At 40.5% G+C, this 20,987-nt stretch overlaps 1 protein-coding gene across 12 annotated transcripts in view; it reads left to right on the forward strand.

Annotated features, from left to right (window-relative positions):
• The window catches only part of LOC117249124 (NXPE family member 3-like), a 41,192-nt gene extending 22,170 nt beyond the window's left edge, over positions 1-19,022 (forward strand). For 5 of the 12 annotated variants that reach the window (XM_078165173.1, XM_078165166.1, XM_078165168.1 and 2 more), the window contains exons 3-9: positions 8,945-9,086; positions 11,615-12,052; positions 12,348-12,640; positions 13,639-13,709; positions 13,821-13,892; positions 14,043-14,267; positions 14,352-19,022. In XM_078165173.1, the coding sequence (XP_078021299.1) occupies positions 8,997-9,086; positions 11,615-12,052; positions 12,348-12,640; positions 13,639-13,709; positions 13,821-13,892; positions 14,043-14,267; positions 14,352-14,893 (1,731 nt within the window). In that variant the 5' untranslated portion in view covers positions 8,945-8,996 and the 3' untranslated portion in view covers positions 14,894-19,022. Of the gene's footprint in view, positions 1-8,935; positions 9,087-11,614; positions 12,053-12,347; positions 12,641-13,638; positions 13,710-13,820; positions 13,893-14,042; positions 14,268-14,351 lie in introns of all 12 variants that reach the window. The other 7 variants (XM_078165171.1, XM_078165167.1, XM_078165170.1 and 4 more) reach the window with 4 other exon arrangements.
• Positions 19,023-20,987: the final 1,965 nt, after the last annotated feature.

Here is a 20,987-nt window from a genome sequence, read left to right on the forward strand (position 1 = left end):
CAGCCATAAACGGCAACGTTGCCTATTTCTTTCCTACAGGTGTGTTTATTCCTGTGTTAGAAAAGGTAGCATAACGTTAGCGATTGACAAATGTTAGCGATTACCTAACGTTAGCTAAACGTTAGCGATTACCTAACGTTAGCCAACATTAGCGATTAGCTAACGTTGGGGGGGGCGTGAGGGGGAGGGAATATCACCTACTTGGCGGAGGTCTGCACTCTCTGAGTGCTTTTCTAGTATTATACGTGCTACGGAAGTAACACTGCTCCCTCTCTCTCCTCATCCCTCTCAGTTTCAATGAGCTCTGCATCCGTGTACGTCCGTGTACTCTGTGTTCAAATAAATACAGTTCATCCAGATCCAGTTGGTCAAAATCGGGTAAAAATTCAGACATGTTTATTGTGGCAAGTCAAAACACTCAGAGAGTTAAAGTCTGGCTCTGAAATCTCACATCTCACGAGATTTGAGTTGTTGCAGGAAGTTACAAACGCGAGGAGTTCTTCTGTTTGGAGTAGTCATGGCTAAATTTTTACCCGATTTTGACCAACTGAATCTGGATGAGCCATTTGAATTTGATGACCGCCTGTATTTATTTGAACACGGAGTACACGGACGTACACGGACACAGAGCTCATTGAAACTTAAGAGCGGACGGGGAGACAGAGGGAGCAGTGTTACTTCAGTAGCACCAGTGTTGGGCAAGTTACTTTAAATTAGTAACCTAGTTACAGTTACTAGTTACTTCTTTCAAAAGTAACTCAGTTACTTTAAGTTACTCGTTACTTTCAAGGTAACTAGTTACTAGGGAAAGTAACTTAATTTTTTTTTTTTACTCTAAATTCTCTTATTAATGTGTTGCCTCCCTAACTGGATAGCCAGGGAGGCTGCCAGTCCTCTGGCTTGCTTACATGTAAGTCCTATCCTACCACAATGCGCCACCTAGCGACCTGAACGTGCAATGGCAGTGTAGTAGTGTGAGTGCAAGTGAATGATGAAATGAATGAAAATAAATTAAAAATTATAATGTCTGTTTTCCTCTCTTTTATTTTATCCTACTGTTTTAATTTATTTCTATTGTTTCCAACCCTCTACAAATGCACACACATTATTTTGGGGTTGATGTGGCATAGTGCTCGATAAAACAACTGTAAAATTTGATCATTGTACCCAGTATCACTACGATGAAGCAGTGGATCAACAAAACACAACATACAGTATGTTGAAACTTTTGCTAGGCATATTTATTGTAGCCATTGAAACAGGTAGAAAGTATACTTTTGGCAGTGCAAAAATTAAACTGTGCCTCAGACCATTTAGCAGCTGTAGGAATCAATAATAGTGCAAAACTGATTCAATAGATTTTTTCAACATAAACACAGTGAGGTTTATCCGTTCTTTGTAACCTTAACTCAAAACAGCTAAACTCCACCAACTGGAGACCTCATCTTCAGTAATGATGGGCAAACTTAAAAGTATTTTCAGCCTCACAAAGAGAAACTAAATAAATAATTAAAAAAAAGTATTTTCAGCCTCACAAACATAGTTAATGTTTAACAAAAATAGTATTTCCTCCAGTCTGGCCGTTTAGATTAATAAAACAACTCATGAAATCAATAATGGTGGATAAAGTGCTTTAGTAGTCTAAGTTACACACTTGGAAATTTCACTTGGAAATATTAACCTGCTTGACCTTGTGGAGCACCCTTGGGAGAAACACATGCCATCATCATATCAACGCTCATCAACATTGCTAGCCCTCAAACCAATGATTGTACCTCAAGAGGAAAAGCTTCTCAAACTTGTGATCTGACAGCCTGTTCCTCTTTGGAGAGAGAATCAGGATTCCCAGGCTAAAGAGCCTTTCTACTGGGGCACTGGAGGGAGTGGCTGCATTAAGTTTAAGAGAGAGTTTCTTTATCATTGGAAATTGATTCAGAGTGTCTATCCCTGTTGCTCCAGATTTGAGGTACTCGGCTACTTCAGCTTCAGCAGTGGCATAGGTGTCCTCCTCATTCTCTGCAAAGGAAAAGAACTCATCCTCTTTGCTAGAACCCGGGCGCTGTGTTGTGTCGGTGGCGCTGGTACCTGGTTGTTGCTGCTCTTGCTCGGGGAGAAGTTTTCAGCACTCTGCCAGCAGACTTGCCTTTGCCAGGTCCTTCCGCTCCTGGTCATGCAACCAACAAAGCTTGAATTTTGGTAGTGTCACAGCAGCCAGGACAGCATCTTCACTTCCAAGGACACGTGCAAACCTTGTTTTGACTGCCTGTAATGACACATAACAAGAGTGCAAAAAAACATTATTGCATGAGACAGTAGGCATTGTTTCAAAAACAAATGCATTAAACATTAACAGCATGCCGTAGTTTTACATAGAATGTATTTTAATTTGTGAATAACATGTAGGCCTAGCCTATATGTTGTATTTATTTTATTTATTGGGATAAAAGTATCTCAAACAGTAACAGCATACACTTGTATGCTACAGATCAATCGCACATAGCCTATATAAACCCATAAGACTAACAGCACAATATGAATAAAAATGCAATTGAGTTATTAATTTAATTAAAAATAAACACAAAAGAAAATAACATCTCTTACCTGGATAACTGCATCTGGTAGCCCAACAAGGATTTGCAGACCATTTTTCATTTCCAGAGTCTTGGTCATCAATGATTCCAGTGTGGGTAGGAGGGTGCCATAAAAACAATTGTCTTCTCCCTGAAGAATGTCCAGAGCCACAGTAAGTGGTTGCATGACAGCACAGTACTCTCTGATACACTGATGTTCCCTTTCATTGAAACATTTCAACTGTAGTTTGGAGGAGAGGGTGTTCAGCTCCACCAAAGGTGTGTTAGAAATTCGCTCCAGAGCATCATAGAACGAGTTCCACCTGGTTGTGCAAGGTACTAGTAGCTTCTTTGCAATAACGTCGTCCACAATCTCAGCGGCCACTGTGGAACGACTGGCCTTGTTCCACAGCCCTGCACATTTTGTGGTGGCACTTCTGTAAATGGCTTTCGTTTCAGGTTTTGACAACAGCCACTTATCCACATCAGTGCAAGAGATGAGGTTCAAGGTGTGTGACGCACATCTCTGATGTGGAGGTAAAGAAATCACGTCATCAACATCATCAGCACCGTTCTGCAGCACATCCCCAATGGAAACAAAAGTCGCCTCATCCTCCCCATCTTCAGAGTCGTCCGACTCAGGTGGTGGCTGGTACACTTGAAAGGCCTTGACAAAATTGGAACCATTGTCTGTTACAGTTGCTGTGATTTTGAAGGATAGGCCATGGGATGAGTTTATGTTGTCCAGCTCACTTGCAACACTGTCATACGTATGTCAACCCTTAAATCCCCTGCATGCCAGCGCTGCTTTCTCGCGTTTTATGTTGTGTGGATTTATCCAATGTGCGGTTACGCCAAGAAAACTTTTATTATGCGCAGTCCAAATGTCTGCTGTTGTGGAGACATGTTCTAACTCATCAAATGTCTTTTTGAGCTCTGACTCCATGTTAGCATATTCTTGATCCAGGTAATGGGAAAACGTCTTTCTGCATGGTGCTGGCGCAGCACCGTCTCTCCCTCGCACAGATATTTTGCTAACCAGTTCTCTGAAAGCAGGGGACTCAACCATTGAGATAGGTTGCATGTCTTCCACAACATACCTGGCAATCAGTCTGTTTAGCTGTGTCTGGGTTATAGACTGTGCAACAGGCTTTGTAAAATCAAGTTTTCGCTGTTTGGCTGGAGTGGCTCCTCCTTTAGCGTCAGCGGAGCTAACGTTAACAGCAGCATCACCTGTGTTACCTTCAGGGTCTTTTTCAACTAGCTTGGTAGATGCGTGTTGTTTCTGAAGATGTTTCATCAGGTTAGAATTGCTAGTCTTTGATGTGGATAGAGTTTTCGAACCTCCACATAGATTACAGGTCACCACAATATTCCTCTTGTCTGTTACCGTCAGAAAGGAAAAATAATGTGCATATTTCCACGAGAGAAATCCCACGCCTGGACTGTTGTCGACTGCCGCCATCGTTGTTTTCATTCATTCACTTGCACGTCGCTGCGTCACGTGCGCTTCACGTCCACCACGGAAACTGTAGTCCTGAGTTATGCACGTGAAGTAACGAGTAACGAGCCTGTTTAAATCGCAGTAATGATAAACGCGTTACTGATTTTGACAAAGTAATTAGTTACAGTACTCTTTACCGCAAAAGTAATGTAGTTACTGTAACACGTTACTTAATAACGCGTTAGTCCCAACACTGGGTAGCACATATACTAAAATTGCAACAGGCAGAGGAACATGTCCGAATCCAGCTAAAGATAAACACAGACGTTTCTCCTTTCCGTTATGTTGTCGGATAATTATACTAACGAGCCTATCTGTGTGAAGAAAAAGCACTTTTAGTGGATGTATTTTAACATTTGACGCTGTCTGAATTCCCTATTATTTAATATAGTGTGCGCTCACAGGCTGCAGGCAGGTCAGCCCGAGCTTCGTACTGGAGAAATGTCAAATATTGAACATCCTATCACTCATTTAGACAAAAGTAGATCGGAAAATAGGGTCCAGGTTGAAAAAAAAATTGGTTCTGTTATCTCTGTTGTTGTTACAGGAACCAGACTTGCTTCCTGCTAATGGTTAGAGAGAAGTCTGTCAAGTTTACGACACAAGAGCAAGAATCCACATTGGTTTCTTTGCAACTACATAGTAGTGTTTGCATGTGAAGTGCAGACAGTCTGATATGCTGCACTCTCATGGTAGGCTACCAGGTGTCTAGAGATGCACCAATCCAGCTTTTTCAGTTTCGATACCAATCTCAATGCTGTGGCTGATCCGATGCCATGGTTGACCTAGAAAGCTATATACCTTTACATGTAGAAGAGAAAAGACTAGAGGCATCAGGTATTGATGACTACACAGGTCTTTCCTAAGATAAAATGAAACAAGATGAAACAGATTAATGCAATGATGAACTATTAATTTTTAACAAAAATAAACAAATGTGCAACAGCAGTTGAAATAGTGTGCACACAGCAGATTATCTCCTTTGCTCCATGACGTATGACGTAGCTCGCGTTGCAATAGATTTAAAGGGAAAGGATCATAGGTTGCATTTTCTGATACCCATCCATCTATTTTGATGATATCGGGGCCAATATTCGATCCAGATATCGGATCGGTGCATCCCTACAGGTGTCATTTTAATTGTTTAGTCTACAAGTGCGTGACTTACAACATAGTAATAGCAGTGATTTGCAGACCACCACCGTCTTATCTGATGTCTTTGAAGAACATTGAGGCAAGTTACTTGATTAGCTGGATTCAGTAAGTAGTAGAAGATTTCAGTGATGACATTTGCAAATCACCAACAATATGCAAACAGAGAAAGTGTGCTCAGGCATTCAAACAACCAGCACGGAAAAAGGCACACTATTCGATCAGGCGTATGTGAAAACAACACAGTGTGATGTGGATTCAATAGTGTTGCAGACATATTTCAGTGATTATGAGGGGATTTTATTATCATTATTATTATTATTTTAAATGTGGATTTTTAACAGTGCAGAAAGAGAATAACCTCAGGCTTTTAACGATGTAGGTTTAACCCCCAGGGTCGTGCACAGATCTGTATGGGGGCAGGTGCGTGTAGTTAAAAAGAGCACATGGAACAATATTTTAAAACACTATACACCAACATAATTTACAGCATAACCTGTTGAACTATAGTAACCCATACTAAACCATAATGTAACATGCAATCTTCAAACAAACCCCATCATATGATAGTCATAGTCTCCCACCAGATGAATTCAGAGGGGGATTATGATAAATAGGAGGAAATTATGAATATTATAATATCATTGAGGCGACTTTCCTTTTAAATTTCTCAAATGCTGTGGGATAAAACCAAATGAAGTTTGACATGAATGCAGTCAGGGTCACCCTGAACTGGAATCCTTCAAAAATTACATGTAACCTATTATAGATTTTTAAGTGAAATTTATAATATGAGGAAATTGTGAATGCGTTATAATATAATTTGAGGTGATTTCAGCTTTGAATTTCTCCAAAACTGTACAGGAGCTCCTCTTCTCTAAATTATAAGAAAGAAAACTACAAAAAACAGAATAATGTCAAACATTATTGCAATAAGATTTCATATAATGTGCAATATAATGTTGTTTTACTTGGTATATCAAATGTGAGAAACTACTGCTTACATGCAGACCTTCCTTTGCACTTTTTGGCTGCTCCAAGTACCTGTACAGACAAGCATCAAAATCCAATTGGTCGCTGGTTTTAGCAGGTGCTCTCAAACGACTGCTCACTTGACCGCAGTGAGAACCAGCAGCCAGGACCATTATTAATCTAATGTTGCATAACTGATGCACAATTTAAAGGTGACGCTATGTACTGCCAATTCTATAAATGTAACGTTATCATCAATCACACAAATAAAACTCATCTAAACGTCGCAGCTGAGTGTCTTTCTGCGCAGTCCTGTGGACTCTCTAAAATAATGGGGTTTCACAGTGACATTCTGTGGTACACGTGGTCAAGTTAAAAAAAAAAAAGGACTTGTACAATAAACAGGTTTTGCACGCTTGGCAACATTTTTTCTGTATGCTCGTAAAGCCTGGCCTGCCAGGAGGTTGCTATGTGTCTGCATACATACAGTACACACATCCGATTGTAGTTAGGCCTCAGGAAAATCGCCCTCCTGAGGCTTAAGCACATACGGTACATTTGTACATACAGAACAGCATGCATGCAGGATGCAGGATTTGCTGCCAAACATTCAGCATAGGGATGGGAATTGATAGGATTTTATTGATATCAATGCCATTATTGATTCTGCTTATCGATCCGATTCTTTATCCATTTCCTTATCGATTCCCCCTGTGAGTTTTCTGTGTAGAAAAAGTAGACCTTACAGGTTTTCGGTGTCAACAACACAAATTTTATTGAGTTTCTATTCTAAACAAGAGATAAGTGCTTGTGTAACAAACAAACAAATATGAAATTGGTCCACCACTATCATCTAAAATGGAACAAATGAAAGAATATTTGTACAGCATTTGTTATCTACATCAAATAACGTTACAGAATCTGTCACTGAAGGCACTGTGCTATCATTAACATGGGACAGGACATACGTCACTGGCACTGCTCTCCTGAGATTTTGCTGCAGCTGCACTTAATGCCATGCAACGACAAATGCTTCAGCATGTTGGTGGTAGGGCTGCAGGATATTGGGAAAAATTGCCCCCAGTGATCAATATTGTGATTTATAGGTTTTTTTAAGGATGCATTATTTTCCACCAGATGACTTCAGTAGGGTGGCACGGTGATGTGGTGGTTAGCACTGTTGCCTCACAGCAAGAGGGTTGCCGGTTTGATCCTGGGTGTGGGAGCCCTTCTGTGTGGAGTTTGCATGTTCTCCCCGGGGCACTCCGGCTTCCTCCCCACAGTCCAAAGACATGCAGATTGGGGACTAGGTTAATTGATAACTCTAAATTCTTTTCTCTAGCTCTTTAGAGACTATCGTTATATTATTTGGCGCTACAGACGCTTCATATACAGGTCAATTCAAACACTTGTGAGTACAGCTAAACTAAAGCTATATTATTTTGTGCGACAGACGCTTCATATAATAAGATAACATCATACTATTTAGCATGTTATACAGTGAAACGTTTCACCTTATAACGTGATGACTTATATTGTTTACACAACGACATGTTATTTCTGTCTCTACATGGTCGCGCCTTACAATCCTCCTCTGCTCTCTGTATCGCGCATGGCAAAGTTAGGCCCTGATGCGCACACACACACACACACACACACACACACACACACACACACAGACAATCACGATGGCGATGCTTAGAAGCTATATCATTCAGGCCTAGCTGGTGATGTTTCCGCCCTTGCATGTAATTACGGTGCTGCATAAATTGCACATCGCACTGTTAGTCTTTTTTGATGAAGTGAAGCCTTGCTTTCGACTGCTTGTGTCTCCCCGCCATTACGTCTTCTTTGTTGTTGAACGTGCTGCTGACCGACGAGCATGTTGTGCGCCATCGACGTAAAGATTCGGCGTAATGAAAAGAATCGATAAGGGAATTGTTAAGCATAAAGTCCAATGATGTCAATGAATTGAACCAGTTGGAACCAGTTCTTAACAGGAACCGGTTCTCGTTTCCCATCCCTAATTCAGCATCTGCTAATTGCAAAGCAAACAGCCATGTTCTCCCACCATTTGCACATGAATGTAATGATTCATATGATAGCCTGTTAATTACTGCTCCATGAATGACGTTACATCCTTAACATAAAGTTACGAAATTAAGGTACAGTTACAGAGGTTAGGTCTGGTCAAGTAAAGTTACCGTGGTTAAGTGAAAAGAAACATGGTGAGGACGTACTTTAAAATGGCTCAAAGTTCACATGGTTCCAAACAGTTTCTGAACAAGTTTGTTTTGGTCTCACTCCCTCTTGGCTTTATCTCTGGGTTTACTTTACTCACTTCCATTTCTCTTCTCATGGTGTGCACTGAGCTGAATTGCCAATCAGAGGGATTTCATTCACCAACGGGCTCCACTGGCAGATTCAAGATGTTGAATCGGCCCCAAAAAAACAAACAATGGGGGCTGACGAGGGTCCAATTTTAACCAACCGACAGCTTGGTGTGTCAGAGCCTTTCAACTATGAGAGAGAGGCTGTTGTCTTGGTTGTGGTCATGGTTAATCGTTGATCGATCAAAGGAATTTCCTGAGTGGCTGGATTTGGTTTAGTTTTAGTGATTGAAAGCCACACATACTGCACTACTTGAGGATTTTGTAACTGAGTTTAAATTATAGCAAGTTCTTTACCATAGCAAGGTGTCACTTAACCCTCCCCCTGTTTTGCTGTATTCCATCAGGTGCTAGAGGAAGTGGTCACAGTTCTATCTGGCAGCCTGAGATAAAGACTGATCGTCAACCATGAAGGCCAGAGCTTGTAAAAGGGAGTTCAGCATCATCTTCCTCTTGCTGGTTGTGTCTGTCTTAATTATTCTGCTACAAAACATGAAGGTGAGAACCTGACTTTGGTGGGACTGCTTGAAGGGGGACCCTAATATCAGTAATGTCTTCACTGCAAGTAAATCTTATTTGAGTTTAACGTATTTTCTCTCTTAATCCTGCATCTTGACTAACTGACAGCAGCAGCTTCTATAGTTAAAGGTTAAGGCTGGCATTGTTCTAAACCTTTGTGACAAGACCAACCTACTGGTTCCCATTCATTCCTACTGAAGACATAAATCTTAACAAATAGATCACAAATGTATAGTGTTTTGAAAAGCCAAGTCATGGCCACAAAATGTTGGACACTGAAAAGATGACTAAATGCGATTTCAGTTGGACTATAAATTACTCTTTAAATATGACTTTTGACTCCGTGTGTGTTACTGTCATCATTTTTGTCGGGTTCAAAGCTTAATATTCCTACTGAATCACCACCTTTCACCTTCACTGTGATCTGTCAAGATTAATCAGGGGAAATTAGTTAAAGTTGTTGTCTAACTTCTCTCATCAGTTTGTGAAAATACTGAGGGTCTTTGGTAAGGGTATAGATTTCATTTCAACACCAGGGGGTGAGAAACACACATTTTTAAAACAGGGGAGGTTGGCATCCATCCATCCATCCATCCATCCATCCATCCATTTTCAGCTGCTTATATGGAGCGGTGTCTCAGGGGGAGCGGGTTGAGGAGAATCCTCCAGATGCCCCTCTCCCCAGCAGTTCTTTCCAGCTCCTCCTGGGAGGATGCCAAGGGGTTCCCAGGCCATGCCTGTCCATGGGCAGCCCCCTCACTCTGACATCTTTCCATTTCATGCATGTGTAGGTCCTGTTTGTGCATGTGTGTGTATTTTGGGCCTGTGCGTATGCCAACAGACTGAAAAGACAGAATTTCTCCTCAGGGATTAATAGATCATGTATATCTTCTTATAATCCTTCCAGTGTGTTCTGGGTCTGCCCCAGGGCCTCCTACCAGTTGGATGTGTCCACAAAACTTCTAACAGGAGGCGCCCAGGAGGCATCCTGATCACATACCTGAACCATCTCAACTGGCTCCTTTCAACATGAAGGAGCAGTCTCTCTTCTGAGCTCCCTCCAGATGTCTGAGCTCCTTCAGAGGAAACTCATTTCAGCTCCTTGTATCCACAATCTTATTCTTTCGGTCATTACCCACAGCTCATGACCATAGGTGAAGGTTGGAACATAGATGGACAAGTAAATCAGGAGCTTTACCTTCCAGCTCAGCTCCCCCTTTACAATGACGGTCTGGCGCAGTGCCCGCATCACTGCTGGGGCTGTGCCAAACTGCTGATCCATCTCACACGCCATTCTACCCTCACAACAAGATAGTGATACTTGAACTACTTTGCTTGGGGCGGTTACTTTCTCTCAACCCAGAGGAGAAAATCCACCATTTTCCAGCAGAGAACCATGGCCCCAGACTTTGAGGTACTGCCTCTCATCCGGACTGCTTCGCACTCAACTGCAAACCACCCCAGTGCATACTGGAGGTCATGGTGTGATGGAGCCAACAGGACCACATTATCTGCAATGACTCTCTTGTTCCTCAGGGAGAACTACACAACACAGCAGTGTTCTGCCGGGGGTTCATGAGCATCCCAAACTCGCTCTGCCCCTGTTACCCATGGCAACTGAAAAAGGCAAGAGTCCAGCTCCTCTGCTAGAGTTTGGCTCCAGAACCAGTGCTATGCATACAGGTGAGCCCAACTATATCTAGTTGGTACCCTCTACCTCCCCACCAGCTCCATTTCCTTCCCCACCAGAGAAGTGAAGTTCCACATCCCTTATGTCAGTCTGTGATGCCAGGGTTCAGCATGTGTGGGTCCCTGCTCTTGCCTGCCACCCAGCACACAATACACCAAACCCTGATGCCTATCCCTGCAGGTGGTGGTCCCATAAGTCTGAGGCTTCATGGTGTCTCTTGCCCCATGGTGCAAAGCCTGGCCACTAGACACTCGCCAGCACCTATCTGTGCCTTTCCCTCATCAGTTTAAAGTGGAAATGTCTTAAAGATCATCATAAATAAAAATAAATTAAATTAAATAAAAAATAATAATAAAAGTCCTCTGCTACTTTCATGTTGGGGGGACAGATAGACATGTTCAAAATATCAAGGATGACGTGTCCTCTGCATGTACCCCCAATATACTCACCCCTCTAAATCTATGCCTATGTTCCCTGATGTTTTATACTTTTAGTGTGGTTCAGTCAAATCTGTATGCATTCAAATTCAATGAATCTTTTAGCTATGACAAGCTCCCACGGTCATAACCACCAGGAGTTCAACACCCTCTATGGTGCGTCTAAGCTAATGACATATAGCTTGAATTTTTAGTGAACAAGAACTTGAAACACACACAAAAAACTCTGGCAATCTTGGGCAATCTTAACAGTGGTTACCCCCCCAAAATACTCATATGGTCTTCCCTCTTAGCCCATTTACTTTATTTAGTTCATTTCCTTTTAGCACATTTGTTTGATTCATTTTATAGTCACTATCTCTCTCTTGACCCCCTGCCAGTTTCACCACGCAGTGACCACCATTGCTGCCCTGAGAGTTTCCATTAACCTCACCAAGAATCACAGCTCCTGCACCTTCCAGCCACTCTCCACTGAGGATGCTGTGGAGGAACGCCTCCTACTGGACTCCATTGCTTGGCCTGAAACTCCACCTTTGCCAGCTCCTGTTTCCCTGGAGAATACCAGTGATCCAGCTCACAGCACCTTCACCATTCTCCCAAGGAGGGGAGGACAGTGGCATGTAGGGGATCAGCTGGAGGTTATGATAGAAATGTGTGACTTCCAGGGTCGTCCCAAGAAGTATGGGGGGGACCTCTTACTCGCCCGGCTGCACAACCCGAAGCTTGGTGCAGGTGTTGCTGGGCAAGTGGTGGATCATCTCAATGGGAGTTACTCTGCTGTATTCTCTTTACTCTGGGAAGGAGACGCACAGGTTGAGGTGATGCAAAAAATTATGTGGTTGTACTGCAGGTGTTTAATCTGTCCTTTAAATGATTGATCAGTAAGCCCCCTTCTCTTTAGAGTAGTTACTGTAGCTACATCTGTTAGCTTTCACTTCTCACATAGCACATACTGTATACAGTTTGTAATATAACAGTGGCAGATTAACCACTCCAAGTTCTTAGTTATTTTAGAAACAACGTGCCTTTTCCATTTCAGATGAAGCCAGGGTCTCATTTCTTGTCACCAATTGTAGATTATTTGTCAAAAGCTCTGGTTCTCTATCCTACCAGGTGATGCTGGTTCACCCTAGTGAGGCCATTGCAGTGCTATGCAGGCTGACCAAAGAACAGCCTGACAGGATTTACTTCAGGAGCCTCTTCCGCTCAGGCTCACGCTCTGAAAGTAGCATCTGTAACGTCCGCCTACATCCAACCCAGCCGCTGTGCAACTATACTGACCTCCGTACAGGCGAGCCTTGGTTCTGCTACAAGCCAAAGAACCTGAGCTGTGATGCCAGGATCGACCATATGATGGGAGGATACAAACAAAACATCAAGGCCAACGAGGACAAGCTCTTTAATAAGTGAGGAAACAGAGAGATAGGACTGGCATTTTGTTCTAATGAATGCATATATCCGCTGTTACCTATGTTACCTCCTTGGTGGGGAGTTTCAGAAGTTTGCAGCTACAGTTAAGATTGAATCTGAAGATGTTTACAGTCTAAGATAATACTGTTAGAAATACGACAGCCCACCTGTGGACCCTCCTATGGTGATTTTGGATGATTATGATATGTAAAACAGCTGCTGTATTTGTTGTTATTTAAGGGGTTTACTCATAGGACATATCATTCGAAAGCTATTCTCCTCACGGTGCCATTAATGGTGACCATTTCAAGATACAACCACCACTGCAGGCTTAATAAACACTTCTGTTGAACAAAAAAGAAGAAGAAGAACAACAACAACATCAAATAAACAGTTACAACTCACCTATAAAGCATTATCATAATCCACAGATCATATTTTCCAGACCAAATCACAGCTTACACAGCTTCCATTTCATTTCTCACACACTAGTAGTTCAGATGATCTATATCCAGTGTAAAACACATGATTACATCCACAGATATCCACAAACTGCTGTTACATTGTTTTAAATTTCACATTTCTCCACATATTATCCATAGTTTCTCCCATACTGCATGTATACAAACCAACTGGCATATCTCAAAATGAGGGCAAACTCCGAGCCTTTCCATTGACACTTCACTTCAGCAGCCAACCAGTAAGAAAACTGGATAGTGTTCGCTGTGATTCATTAATATTGGATTGTAAATGTATACATTTTGTTTTGATTGGACAGCAGTAGGCTGCCAATCATCAGGCCTTACTGTCTAGCAACTAATTTTCATCATTTGGATGTGGATTTGCTTTAATCAAATGGGGGTTGGAAAAACCATAGATGCACACAGGTTAGCTAGCCAACCTGCTGTGACCCCTAGCGCTGGGGTCTGTGCTGAGTTCAACTTGCTACTGCCTCTGACAGTAAGATATTTTCTTATGTGTGCTTTTCCTTCAGTGGTGCCAACATGAAAGTCTTCATTCGATCTTCAGCACCTGCCAATGTCACTGTGTTGCCAGAAAATGAAGGTAAAGCCTGATTTACTGCCACCACTGCCTGTAAAGATAATTTAAAACTGAATATGACAGAAAATGAAAGTAAAACATGCGTGACAAAGGGCACTACTTTCCTCTGGGTAGTGTTTTCCTCTAGAGAGATGTATAGAGGTCAATTTGAGAAGAGCCCCAGGAGCATGGAGCACTGGATGAAAGGTTCATAAAGACGGCACCAGATGCTGGTGGATTATAGTTTCTCATAAGTAAAGACAGTCTATAATAGGTTTATATAATCATTTTATATTTTATATTTTTTTCATGGGATTTGTTTGCAATAAGAACAATATAAACTAACCCCACCCTTAGCCTTTAACTTCCTCTCAGGTCAGCCAGAGGTGAAGAGCAGCTATTTGACACCTGGACCCTCCGGCTATTATTATCAAGGTGTATGGCGAGCACTAGGAGGCCCCACAGTTCACCAGTTCAACACCCCCCCTGCCATCAGTCAGTGTCTGAAAGGCAAGGTGGTCCACATGTATGGAGACTCCACCATCAGACAGTTTTTTGAATACCTCACCCAAGCTCTACCAGGTAGCTGAACTACAGGATTTATGGCAACAGTTTGATTTTGTTCACACTGTTCACACTAATCTGTTCCCTCTGTCATACTTTTAGATCTTAAGGAGTTCGACCTGCACAGCCAGAGGCAAGTTGGACCTTTCATGGCCTTGAATTATGCAAACAACATCATGGTCACATACCGCTGCCACGGTCCTCCTATCCGTTTTGGCAAGGTCCCAACCAGTGAGCTTCGTTACATTGCTAATGAACTAGATGGCTTAACTGGAGGCACCAACACTGTCGTAGTTCTTGGCATCTGGTCTCACTTCAGCACTTTCCCCATGGAGGTGTACATCCAGCGGCTGCAGAAAATCCGCAGGGCGGTGGTGCGGCTACTGGACAGGGCTCCAGGCACACTGGTCATCATCCGGTCAGGAAACCCCAAAGCTTTGACACTTTATGAGACAATAACCAACAGTGACTGGTACACTCTGCAGCGTGATAAGGTGCTCAGAGCCACATTCAAAGGACTGAATGTTCATCTGATTGATGCCTGGGAGATGGTTCTGGCCCACCACCTGCCGCACAGCCTCCACCCACAGCCTCCCATTATAGAAAACATGATTAACGTTATCTTGTCCCATATATGTCCTTAAAGGGCAGTTAGTTGTATGTTTGTTGGGAGAGAGGTTATGTTAATGTTATCGCTGTGTTTCTACCATGTGCTGCGTTTTTCCTTCAGCAGCCCATGCACAGGCTAGACTGACAATCAATTTTTAATCATGGAATGCTGAGTGAGCACAAAAAAACCTCACCTGAAGGGATTGAAAGCAGCTACAAGCCATGTTGGGGTTGGGCATTACAAACAACCACTACTTAACATATTACCTTATTACCTCCTCGATATCTTGGAATTGCCAAGCAGCAACATTTTATGATGATAATAATCAATAATAAGACACTTTTCATGTGTTTGTTTCAGAACAAAAGTGAAAGTGTAAAAATGAAAATTTGTGGCAATGCGTTGGACTATATGTTGGCTGAGTACAGTTTGGACTCTCCCCACGTTGCCTGGCGACCTCAAATGGTCGCTTGATTGCGGCTTATTGCATGCAGCCATGGTTCTGCTCTTTCTGACAGCTAGTTTAACAAAAACATGTTAATCAGTCTCAAAATGACTCCTGGGATGGTTTATACACTAGACACTGTTGTTATCAAGCACAGGGGGAGTTTCTTCCATTCTGTTGTCAGTCAATGCAGTGTGAAACTGCAAGGAGATTCACTTTTTTTTGTAGAAATGACCTCAACAGCTACGGCTAGAAAAAATATCCCTCGAAAGAGAGAACAAGATTCTGCTGTTATATGATTATGTATACTGTTTGACATGTTAACTGAATTACATCTTTGGTTGTGGGGTGGTGTGATGTACAGATATATAATTTCCTTCTGAATTGCAATTTTTGTATTTTTAATTTTATATAATGTCAGGGGAAATAACAAATTACATTTACTCTTGTTACTGTAATTAAGTTGTGCTTTTTTTCCCTTTTGTTTTGAGTTCTTGTACTTCTTTTTTTCTTGTACTATTTTTTTAACTGTTTTTGTTGAGTTTTTTTTTTTTAAATCATACCCTTTTATCACAAGGATTGTACTTAGGTACATTTCTAGATGTATCTGCAGGGAACTATTACATGAAAGTCAGGTTAATGCTAGGACTTAGTTAACAAAACCAAAAGTGCACAGCAATGCAGTACGATTTTGAATAATTTCCTTACGGGATATTGTCACCATTATCATACCCTGGCAAAGTTTTAAAAAGGGTTGCATCTACCTTAATTAAACACTGATTTAAAGTACCACCCGGTGAGAAAGCTAAGTTACCCAAATCAACACACCTGTTGCTGACCCAGTTGCGTGCTGGGTGTAACCAACACACTAAAATACCACCAGCAGCAACTTCTGCTTTTATTAAGCAGGTGTATATAAATTGAGTCTCTCCTTTGCTTTGACTTGCATGTTTATACATCTTAGTCTTGTTACCTTGGTGATGTTGATTCTGTAAAAAGCGGCAGGCTATTTATTTAATGTAACCCTAAATGGGTTGTTGCATGTGTCATGGTGTCCATAGAATTTTTTTTTATTGTTTTATCAAATGTCTTTAATTTTCTGAGTTTTGTCCTTTTTCTGGGTAATTGTAAGTGGGCTGCAAGAAGGAAGGTGGTTGTACCGTGAAATTTCAATTAATAGCCTGGGCTATTATTTGCTTAAATCACTGAAATCAACAGGCCTCAATATGGGAAAGGTGTCTGTATGGGACAGGCTTTTAATTCTTTGCTGTTGCTCAGCAAAGATCAAGAGATACAATCAAAAATTAGGCTTCAGATAACATATCAATTATGAATCTGATTAATTTGATCTCGCTCTGACAGACAGAGCGTCAGAGAGACAAAAAAATGAGTTATGGCCCTTGAGGATTACGGCACCTAGCATACCAACACAACAACACTTCTATAAAAAAAATTAAGGAGTTGGCAAGACCAGGCTTCTAATTGAGACAGGTGTTTATTTGTCAAAGTGCAGCCACACCAGGCCAGTAATTGGGACTGGGCGTTTATTTGGGACCAGGCTTTTAATTGAAGTGTTACGGTAATTGATAGTTGTATGAACAGACTGAAAAGTGCAATCTATAGAAATTGAAATAATTGTTTGTTTGGACAGAAGGGCTGATGCTGATGCTGTTCCACTTGTGTACATTGATATTTAAAGGGACACTTTGTCAATTTTCAACCAGCTTTGTATAATAATAATAATAATAATAATAATAATAATAATAATGTGGGTAGTATGTGTAAATGAGCTGTGGTAAACTTACCTTCATCTTACCAGCTCTCAGTTCTCCCAGCTTAAATCCGCTCAAGATAGCTGGCTCTAAGGTTTTTGCCCAAACTACGGATTGTAACTTTGTTATTTTCAAAATGCCCGCCACCAAAAGATTCAGACAAAACTCCAATCAAACTGTAAAACTAAGCAGTGTTGATCAAATACAAAGCAATATTTTATTACTGCATTGCTCTTGTAGGAGCCATTTTTATTACGTAGTGTTAGTATTTGGCAGTTGAGCCTAATATGTATTTGATTTATGTTGAAAAAAACGACTCGATGACTCGAGGTTGGTTCACAGCCTTTCGCTAGTATTTAATTGAAGACAGCTTACAACTTCACACACGGCAAAAATGAGCCAGCCCTCCAGAACAGTTTACCAAACATTCTGTGTGTGCGTACGTGTGAATTGTTTTGGAACATTCTGCTCTTTCTAAACTGACCTATTTCCTAGGCCTTTTTGCCATACCATATTTGAAGTTTTTTGTTGTAACCTGTAAATATTGTCAGAACATTATCACTGGCATCGTCAGTCTGGACCGTAGAAATCAAACTACTATAATCAACATTTATTAAACACGTTAAATAATGCAACAAATCGCTCTCATCTGTTAACTGTTTAACTTTAGGAGCGTGTTGGAATCTCTGCTGGGCATCTATGTGGAAATTAGAAGCCTTCTGTTGCCTAAAATCTCTTTAGAAACATTTTTTAGTGCACTGTTTGACTGTAATTAGCCTCACGTCACCAGGCTCTTCAGATAAGGCGAAGAGCCTGGTTTCTATTCACTCTGAATTTTGTCTGGATTCTGGTTCCGGTATAGAGAGCGGATGCGGAATTCACCAAATTCACCAAAGTAAAACTTTAAATTCTGGCGCACCATCGATTTGGGGTGAGGAGGGGTGTAAGAAAATTGATTAACTTAATGGCGTGGAGCTTTTCTTGTAAATTCTATTCTTTAAATTTAAAAGTTTCACGCATTTTTATTAGCTTGGTGCTTTTATTTTGACGGAAAGGCGCATCCATCGAATTCCGGATCCCGTCTCACTTGCCCTGGCTCCGGTTCCTTACCAAAACGGCCACTAACGGCCCCAGACTAGACTGTAATGCAAGAAGTGGACACCATGCTGTTTCCTGACTTGTGAAAACAGAGGCTGAAAAAAATGAGAGCAAGATTTTAAAACTAAGCAGTGCTGATCAAATATTAAACAAGATTCTGTTTCTGTGCTGCCTATTTCTCACCTCAGATGTTTTCAGAAGAATACTTTAGCTCACTGTTTAACGGCAATTTGAGATGGTTTGTCACCAGCTGACTGGTCAGGGTACCTTCAGGCATACCATGGTTATCCCGTTTTTTCCTTTTTTTTAAAACGAAAAAACGAGCCGTTTTTCCGTTTTTGTTATAAGAATCAAAAAACGAAAAACGACAAAACCAAATTCAAATAACAGCCCGATTTTGTTTTTTTGCAGATTCATTTTTTCATTTATTGTTCTGGACAAAAAGTAGAACTGCGGTGACATCAGAGGCGGAAGTAACTTCAAAATAAAGATAAGCTTGCCTATAAAACTTACAAATATCCTATAAAACTTTCCCATGTATCTTTTATTTCCACTTACACCTGATGTTTTGCGCATTTTGAAAAGCTGCCTGCCATTGCTGTGAGGAACTTTTTATTCATAAAAATAGAAATAAAATGTTAGATCGCAAATTTTATGGCTACAGTAAAACTTGTTGTTCAACCATAACGTTGCTGTTCAGAGACTAATAAGGGAAATCGTCATGGATATTGTTCCCATGAAGGACATATAGGGATTCTCTCAAAGGTCGTGTTTTAATATTCATTCACCGAATTGTTTGTCTTGTTTGTCTTTATTGTTTGCAATAAAGTAATCGAGGATATAATAAATGATTGTGTGTGCCGTGTTGTTATCTGTTACTGTAGCGATGAGGAAACTGCACCTCATTGGGAGGTTGACATAAAAAGTTTAAATTAAAATAGGAAAGGTTATTAGAACGTAACATAGCAGCTCCTTCACTTGCCTTCATATGAACATTAAAGGTTCCTCATCACATTCAAATGTTCAGTAGTAGCTAAGGTGTTTGTATTCGTGTATTTATTAGTTTATTTGTGAGGGACATTGCAAGAAACACTAACTGGTTAAAGTAATATGAATCAGATGTGTTGCATACAGTTAGGGCTGCCACTAACTTATATATTTTTTAAAAATAATCGATTAATCATTGTTTATTTTATTCGATTAATCAGATTTTGAAAAAAGGCACAGGATGTATTTTTGTATGACATTTCTATTGTCATAGTAGGTGATAAAACATTTTAAATACATGTAATTAAAATGCTGCCCATCTCTGCCAACAATGCATAGGCCTATGTGATACAACAATATAAAAGAATACAAGTAAATATCTGCTGCATATAATTTGAACTGTCCGTATCAATAACCTGAAGAATTGCAGGTCTGTATAATCCAATAGAAACTAAGAGAAAACCAGGCATTCAACGACAGCAAATAAATCCATAGGCCTACTGCCATCTGCTGATAAAAAGGACAAACATCAGCTTGACACTTCACTGACACAACGATGCGTTATGGAGAAAACCAGTGTTAACAGTAACAGTAATATTTTTTAAAAATATATAAGTTAGTGGCAGCCCTAACTGTATGCAACACATCTGATTCATATTACTTTAACCAGTTAGTGTTTCTTGCAATGTCCCTCACAAATAAACTAATAAATACATGAATACAAACACCTTAGCTACTATTGAACATTTGAATGTGATGAGGAACCTTTAATGTTCATATGAAGGCAAGTGAAGGAGCTGCTATGTTACGTTCTAATAACCTTTCCTATTTTAATTTAAACTTTTTTATGTCAACCTCCCAATGAGGTGCAGTTTCCTCATCGCTACAGTAACAGTAACAACGCGGCACACACAATCATTTATTATATCCTCGATTACTTTATTGCAAACAATAAAGACAAACAAGACAAACAATTCGGCGAATGAATATTAAAACATAACCTTTGAGAGAATCCCTATATGTCCTTCATGGGAACAATATGACGATTTCCCTTATTAGTCTCTGAACAGCAACGTTATGGTTGAACAACAAGTTTTACTGTAGCCATAAAATTTGCGATCATAACATTTTATTTCTATTTTTATGAATAAAAAGTTCCTCACAGCAATGGCAGGCAGCTTTTCAAAATGCGCAAAACATCAGGTGTAAGTGGAAATAAAAGATACATGGGAAAGTTTTATAGGATATTTGTAAGTTTTATAGGCAAGCTTATCTTCCTGTCTTTTATTTACTTCCGCCTCTGATGTCACCGCAGTTCTACTTTTTGTCCAAAACAATAAATGAAAAAATGAATCTGCAAAACAAAAACAAAATCGTGCTGTTATTTGAATTTGGTTTTGTCGTTTTTCGTTTTTTGGTTCTGATAATAAAAACGGAAAAACGGCTCCGTTTTCTCGTTTTTTCGTTTTAAACCAAAAAGGAAAAAATGGGGAAACCATGGTATTTCCGTTTTTTCGTTTTTGGTTTAAAACGAAAAAAACGAACTGCCTGAAGGTACCCTGACCGAAGATCTTGTAAAACAAACATTGTGGTTCGGTCTATCAGTCCAATGTGCCGCAGTGCATGCTGGTTGTTGTAGGGTTTGTTTGTTTTTTAACCTCTTAAGCAAAAGCAAATGCCACAGCCCTTCTTTTCTGTTTTCTCTGGTCATGTTGTGCTAGTTATAAATCTATTTACTACAGACAGCCCAGTTTTATGAAAAGATCATCTTTAAAGCAGTGACATACTTCTTTACTGTAATTTATTTTGTAGTCATTGTATGCCCC

Source organism: Epinephelus lanceolatus, chromosome 23 (genome assembly GCF_041903045.1).
Source record: "Epinephelus lanceolatus isolate andai-2023 chromosome 23, ASM4190304v1, whole genome shotgun sequence".
Classification (NCBI taxonomy): Eukaryota; Metazoa; Chordata; class Actinopteri; order Perciformes; family Serranidae; genus Epinephelus; species Epinephelus lanceolatus.